This window comes from Melanaphis sacchari, unplaced genomic scaffold (assembly GCF_002803265.2).
Source record: "Melanaphis sacchari strain LSU unplaced genomic scaffold, SCAv2.0 Contig0_pilon_pilon, whole genome shotgun sequence".
NCBI classification, from domain to species: domain Eukaryota; kingdom Metazoa; phylum Arthropoda; class Insecta; order Hemiptera; family Aphididae; genus Melanaphis; species Melanaphis sacchari.
Genome location: NW_020270366.1, coordinates 21,275,095 through 21,282,911, shown reverse-complemented (window position 1 = coordinate 21,282,911; position 7,817 = coordinate 21,275,095). Strand labels below are relative to the sequence as shown.

At 24.9% G+C, this 7,817-nt stretch overlaps 1 protein-coding gene across 3 annotated transcripts; it reads right to left on the bottom strand.

Moving 5' to 3' along the window:
• Positions 1-1,513: 1,513 nt before the first annotated feature.
• Positions 1,514-6,274, bottom strand: LOC112591031. 3 transcript variants are annotated; one of them, XM_025334672.1, is made up of 9 exons: positions 5,791-6,274; positions 4,713-4,854; positions 4,188-4,531; positions 3,809-3,908; positions 3,676-3,745; positions 3,448-3,615; positions 3,159-3,365; positions 2,897-3,096; positions 1,514-1,752 (listed from the first exon to the last, which is right to left on the bottom strand). In XM_025334672.1, coding segments are annotated over exons 1-9 (1,335 nt in total). In that variant the 5' UTR covers positions 5,894-6,274; the 3' UTR covers positions 1,514-1,751. The 3 variants fall into 3 exon arrangements, with proteins under 3 accessions (XP_025190457.1, XP_025190474.1, XP_025190464.1); XM_025334689.1 differs by having other exon boundaries at positions 4,311-4,531; XM_025334679.1 differs by lacking the exon at positions 1,514-1,752 and having other exon boundaries at positions 2,896-3,096; positions 5,791-5,893.
• Between the last annotated feature and the right edge of the window lie 1,543 nt (positions 6,275-7,817).

Genomic DNA, 7,817 nt, shown 5'->3' with positions numbered 1-7,817 from the left:
TATACAATAAATGTCAATAATATGGTTTATAAAATTTAGTGATACAATTTTTTTAAAGTTTAAGTTGAAAGGAGGTCCACTAAGTTTATGGTGTCCTGGGGCTCAATCGATCCTTGATCTAGGCTTGTCCGAATTATGAACATTTTTGAATTATTGAAATTCAAGGTATAGCGACTAGACAACAGTATGAAAGTTATATACCTATTACTTTTGGGCAATTAGTCATAGAAAATGAGCCTGTAAAAACGTCTGTTGCATCTGACGTGTAATTTTACACACGCCTATAAGCAATAACATATAGGTATTATCTACAATTAATACTTAATAAGTATGTGCATACACGTACTCAACAGTTAGATACGTTTTTACGTGTAACGAAATAATGAAATACACGTCAATCACACGGAACAATCGACGGAATGCACCTGGTGGAGAGCATAATATATAATGTACCATTATCTTACATGTATAAAAGATATACATACGCGTCGGGAAACAGACGTTTTAAAGTGTTAAAAAATAAATACATTATACACGTATGTCACAATTAACGTACGTGTACCTATGTATAATACCTATCACTGCAGGCTACAGAGTAGTTGTGTTAGACAACAGTTAATATTAAGAGACACGCCTTTAGCGTTCAAAAACCAATAAAATAAAAGAAATATATTATATTTCAAATTGAAATCGGATCAAAACGATAGTTTGTAAACACAACCGATTACTGAATGGTCGAAACGTTTACCACTTCTATATCTCGGTTGTATATCATAAAATAACAGTTCTCTTACCAGAGCTTAGACAAACCAAAAACAAACGCACAAAATACGGCGATAGGAATGTGCTTAACTCCTTCAATTTTTATTTAAAAATGAATACTTATTATGGGAACCATGACTAATTTAAGAACTAAATATAGATATAGTAATTTTTATTACAAAAGCGTTTCATTACACCATAATAAAATCTTATTTATTTAAACGAATAACACCTATTTGAAATTACATATCAATATAACTTCACTTGAATGATAAATATTAATACACTACAAACATGACCTAATACATATGTAACGTTTTCATAAAATTTTAAATCATTTCAAAAGTAATTACAGAACAAGTTAAGAAAACTAATATGTATGTTTTACATTTTTTAGTATTCATGATATATCTATATTTAATCTTACATAATAGTGTATAATTTTTAGTAAAAATTATGGAATTAAAGATGTGATTTCGAAAACTCAAGAGTAGATAAATTATATATCTAATAATTTTAAAATTTTTGATTTTGTTTAATTAAACTTTCTGTTCAATAATTATAGAAAACACCAAGTATGTTTCATAATATAAAAAGCGTAAGTAATATAGTTTATTATGATATTATAAAAATATAGTACAAAATAAGTGCTACTTTATTAAAAGAGATAATTATGTCATACAATATCAAACTAAATAAATAGAAAATTTAGGCATAAAATTAGGTATAACAAAGAAGACAAATTTTACTTAACAATACTCCTTATTCCTTCAATATTAAAATATTATTTAAAACAAAATGTTTTCCCTCATATTCGTTTAGCTATTTTTGGGTCAATATATTCAAAACATTTAATATTTATAATACATTTGTCTTACTATTTTTCACTATTAAATAAAAAGGTTTAAGAATTTAAAAACATATTTATAATGAAAAAAATGTGTATTATAAAAATATATGTTGGTATTCAGATGATTATTCTTCAAGATTCTGAAAAAAAAAAATGAAATTTTTTAAATTATGTATGTAAGTATTTAGAAGTGGGATGATTTTTTAATAAATTATGACAAAAATTGTATGGAATAATTAGAGGTCAGATTATAAAAAGTTAATATTATTGATATGCTCTAAAAAAAATAAATATTATTCTAAGATTCTGTTAAAAAAAAAGTATAAATTAATCAACAACCAATACATGAAATTTTTTCATGTTTTTTTTATTAAAATACAAATGAAATCACGATTAAAAATTTCTTAATTATTTAATAGATACATTGAATGAGCATACAAAATAAGCTATTATTAAAAAAATGTATTAGGCACTCTTAATTTTAAATATTATTCTTAAAAGTGTTAATTTAATTTTTAAAATTATAATATAGCAATAATAATAATATGAATGATCAATTTTTTCAAAAAATTCAATTCAATTTCTCAGATTAAATGAAATAACATAAATGAAATAGAAATATAATATAAAACAACTTCATTACTAGAAATTTTGTTTAATTTGAAGCCTCAACAACTAGAATACATGAAATTTTGATTTTACTCCTCTAAAAAGTTATAAAACAATCCTTTAGCCCTTATTACTAGTCTATATACAACTTCATTACTAGAAATTTTGTATAATTTGAAGCCTCAACAACTAGAATACATGAAATTTTGATTTTACTCCTCTAAAAAGTTATAAAACAATCCTTTAGCCCTTATTACTAGTCTATATTATGTAAGATACCAAAAATCCAGACCCACACTTAATTACATAATAAATGTTAAATATTATAAATAAGTGAACAAAAAAAAAAAAAAAAACTAAAATTAAAAATATGAATGCTTAAGAAATTAATTTTCGATAATATTTGTACATATAAATGTACATGTCACATTACTAATTTAATTTCCTAATTCATAATAATAGTATTATAAAACAGCTTTGAATGACTTAAATAAAATATAATTAGTTAGTTATAATATCTTAGAACTTGGAAGGCTTATGAAAATTAAAGAATTGACCTATAATTGTTTATTCAGTGATAAGTGACACAAATTCTAAAATAAAAATGTATTGATATTTTTATAGCTAACATTGTACTATGAAATAAATACTATACAAAAATTTGAGTTAACTTACTAAAGTTGTTCAGATACAGAGTTTAAACAATTCCTATTTGGACGAATTGAAAACCTTGGGCTGTGTGGTACAGTAATTGGTCTTACAGATTTTCTTATTAAAACTGGTTTATATTTTTTAATTGGTTCTGGTTTATGAATAGTTTGTTGTCGCATATTTTTGATCAAATCCATTTCTTTCTTTTTCATTTCTTCTTGTCTCTAAAATATAATAAATATATAAATAAGTTCATCACAATAATGTATAGAGCCAGTAGGATTACCATTTTTGTATTTTCTTCATATTGTGAAAATTTTTCTTTCATTTCAAGTTCAAAAACCATCCATTCTTGAGCACGTCTTTCAGTATTCAAACGTATATTTTTTGGTTCAGTATATTTTTTTTCATGTTTAGGAACAAATGGTTTTTTTTTTAAAACTGTAGCTGGTCGAGCTTTAAATGACCACTGTTGATCTGTACTTTTCACACTCTGTAAATTTACAATAAAAATAATTACATTTTCTGTTATCTATCACTCTTTAGTATTATAGTTTTTAAAAATATTATTATACTTGAGGTTTGGTTGTACACAATTTACGAGATTCAAAACTAAAAGGTTTTGGAACAGTATGCAATTGTTTTTCTAAAACTTTGATACCACCATGCCCAAGTTCTTTATTTTCGACCACTTGAACTCCACCTTGAGAGTTGAGAACTTTTATTTTTTGAGGTTTGTTAAGCTAAAAATTATAAAATAATAGATTTCTAGTATAAAATTAAATGAAAACAAATTGTATTACCACTTTGACACTGCTTGTAGGAATATTTATATTTAGGTTATTATAAATCTGTTTGTTTTCATTACTGCTTCTAAATTAAATTAAAAATCAATTAAAAAAAAAAAATTAAAAAGTTTCAATTAAAATTACTTACTTTGTTGATTTATTTTCAATAATATTATTAGTATTATTTGAGCTAATACTTGGCTCAAAAGCACCAGGGAAAAGACTTCTAGATTTGAAAACCTTTGAACCTAAAACAAATTAAAATGATCAAATCTATCATATTTAATGAAGATATATTACAACATGTTTTAGTTATTGTAGTATTAAAGTAGTAAATTTAACAAGTTGCATGCAATAAAAAATGATTTAAACATAATAATATGAAAATTAATATTAATAGCATATTTATTTTAATAAAGCAAGTGTCTGTTACAAAATATAAACAAGAACTACCTACTATAACAGAATTGTATGGGCTAATAGAAAGCAAGAAGACGCTAAACGAGCACCTGATGAAAGCGACTCACCAGCTGAGACAGTGGGTTTAGAATGAAACCTAGGCGGTGTGTTGTTGAAGAAATTCCTGACTTTTTCAGCAATACTCATGAATTTTTTTGAACTTTTATCTAATATAAGATTTTCTTGCGAACCTGATTTAATGTGTTCATATTTGTACTCGGATTTAACAACAGAACGAGTACGCAAATCTAATTTAGGTGTGTTTTCTAATTCATCTAGTCTGGTAATCATGGCATGATGTTTGATCCGTGGTAATTCTACTTCTATTCCTTCCACAGTAATTGAATGTCTATTATGTAATTTTGATGTCCTTGACTTTTTTGCAGAACGAATCAACTGATGAGCCAATGAACTGTAAAATATAACTGAATATAGTTAAAATATTTGAGAATAATCTTAAATTTAACTAGAATTAAAAAAATCATATATACATATAAACATATACTGAATTATACAGTACTTAATTTTTTTTTATGTAAATAGAGTATTAAATGCATAAAATTTAAGAAAAATTTGATAAATAAAATATTTACTTGATATTTTGATCATCAAACTGATCATCGGGTGAAAAATTTTCCTTATTTTCTTCTAAAACATCACTGTCATTCACAGTTGATTTTTTTACAATTCCCAAATTTGGTTCAGATTTAGCACTTTCCAGTTTTTCAACAATGTCTAATCAAAATGTAATTATTATTTACTACAAATTTATGTGGATATACAAATTATGTGGTGTTCAAATTAGATAATCATTTAAGAATCATGAGAATATAGGTACCTAATGATCAGTAATACTAATATCTATCAAAATAAACAATTAAACATATTATATGAAAAGAATAAAACATGTAAATTATTAAAAGTTTGAAATTTAATATCTTAAAGCACCTACTATTAATGAAATATATAATTTATTGATTTAACACATCTGACCAAATGATTTTCATCAAATGACAAAAAAAAAAAAGGTATGAAGCACTATGTATCCTACACTTAATTCCAAGAGAGAAAATAACAATTTTGTGTGACATGTTTCAAATGTTTACCCTTCTTTCTTTAATATGGTTTTCAGCCATTGTATAATAATCTCTTTTCTAACCACCAATTGCTTCTTGGTGAGAAAAAAAATTTAGACACACAAAAATTAATCATCATTAAGTATCTTCTTTTTTAGAACAGAATACTGTTAATACACTTTATGAAGTAAATAATTAAGTATAACTCAACAACGAAAAATAAATAGGTAGATATATAAAAAATCAAAAACATTAGTTAGTTATAGCCCAACAGATTGTAGATAGAAACTATAAAAGTGTTGGATCTATTTAATACCAATGTTAAATTATATTGTATAACTATGTTTATTTCTATAATTAATTGGGTATTTTAATAAATTATCTCAATTAATTAAAATAGGTAGGTAGTGGAATTGTTGTTGCTAACTTTTATAGGATGAAAACAGCTATGCACAACTTTAAGCAAATATTTCGAATAGGATTGATAGTATATTATTCCTTTCCATTTGAAACAGGTAATTTAATAGAAAAAAAATAATCAGCTTTTCATTGAGGAGTACATACAGTTAAACGAAATCAACTTTTTCGAACTTACCAAAAAATCTGTCAGCACCGTCATCTTTAGCATTTGCTATCTCGTACAAATTGACGAACGTCTTGGGAGCGTCGAATTCAAACAATTCATCGTCTTTGTTCATGGTTCTAAACTTCGAATACTTACCTGCAGAAACACGTCTGTAGATTCTTTGACTACAGTGACGACGAATAAATTTTAGATTTAAAAAATAATAAGCAAAATAGAATATCCAAGTCCACGTTAAAACAATGTAATATTGAGAATAATCGAATAATGGACAGTGATGTCACAGTTTAACGAAACGATGCGAGATACACCAGGCTTATCTATACAAAAACAAATGTTCAATATGTAGTAGCATCGATTAAATACTAACATACAAGTGACAAATGTTTCACTATTGTTGTTTTAGATATGTCTTTTAGTTTCTTTAGCCCTATAGGAGACACGAATAAGACGGTACAACACTTCGGTGGAAATTCCGTCAGTTAATCAATTTGTTCGTTATTACGAGCCTTCGAAAAAGTACCTGTAACCCGATTGGTTGTTAGAACGCATTGCTGCCAATAGACGCGCATGATTTTAACGGTTCGAGACAGTGACAAGGAGATTATACATTTAATATGTGTATTGTGTAGTGTGTAACGCCTCAAGACCACGTCAAAGGTAAAAATTAGTAAAACATCAAAAGTAATCTAGACGGCATAAACGTAATATTCATATTTCGTATATTAATTGTTAATGAAAGGGCAGAAACGATATAATATTTAATTTCAAATCTTTATATTTTATACTTCACGGCTATGAAAAAAAAATGATATTGAGACCATAACTGCTAGTGGAATAGAGAATATTAAATAGCTAAATACTCTAATTTTGAGACTTAGCCTCTCTAATTATAACTTTTGAATACCTTATAAAATTAAAGTAATGAATAAAACAAATTGTATGATTGTAATTTAAAAATGATTTGTTTCACGTAGGTCATAAATTGTAATACTCACTCATTGACAAACATCGTACTCAATATTAAATCAATATGTTTTTAAATTTTATGCAGAAAAATTAATTCATAATGAACCGTAGAAATAGCAAAAATTGATTAAATAGTATTACAATGTAAATCTGCTTGTTTTATTATTGGTTTTTTTTTTGCACTAATTCTTGTATACTTAAATGTCAAGTAAAATTATTGATTAAATTTATCAATAGTCCTCATTTTCCACCGGGTATTTAGGAATGACATAATATAATTAATAAAATATAATAATTGTAGACTACATGGAAAATAATTATAAATTGCTAGATATTTCATGTTAAGTAAACACTCAACTGTGTACATTTATTTTATGCATAATGATGGTCATTATTGTCCATCAAGAAGTTTACTGTATTTTTACTTATTTAAATCTATCTATAAAATTTGTTTTACCAGTATTGATGATAAAAAAGAATAATTGTAATAAGCAGTAAACACATTTAGAGTAAATTAATATTAACAAATTTTTTTAATCAAATTAGGTAGGTTGGCTAATTTTGGGTGCTATTACTGAATAGCTTCTTCACTCAAGCCAACCATGACCCCTATTATAATATATCATTCCATCTATTGTGCTTATTGTAAATATATTATATACAGATTGTATAAATAAAAATAAATGTGAAAAAAAAAGGTTGGTTAATCAAATTTTTTTTACTAATGTGTGTATAATGATAATAGAGTATGAGAATGCTGTCACTTTAATGAATAAAGATAAAGAACTTTTTTTTTTTTTTTAAATATAAATTAATTTTGTTAGTTCAAAAATAAAATATAATACTTTTATAAAATTAGTAAAATTTTCGATTATTACACAGTATGGAACATACAATTTATTATAAGTGATTATATATTTTCAATAATATATTTAAACACCTATGTATAAAATGTGTATGACATTAAACATCAGAAAATTAAATTTATATCCAAAAAACATAAATATGACTTTCGATGCAATTGAAAATAAGTTTCTATATTTAAATTTAATTATTTTTATTATCTTATC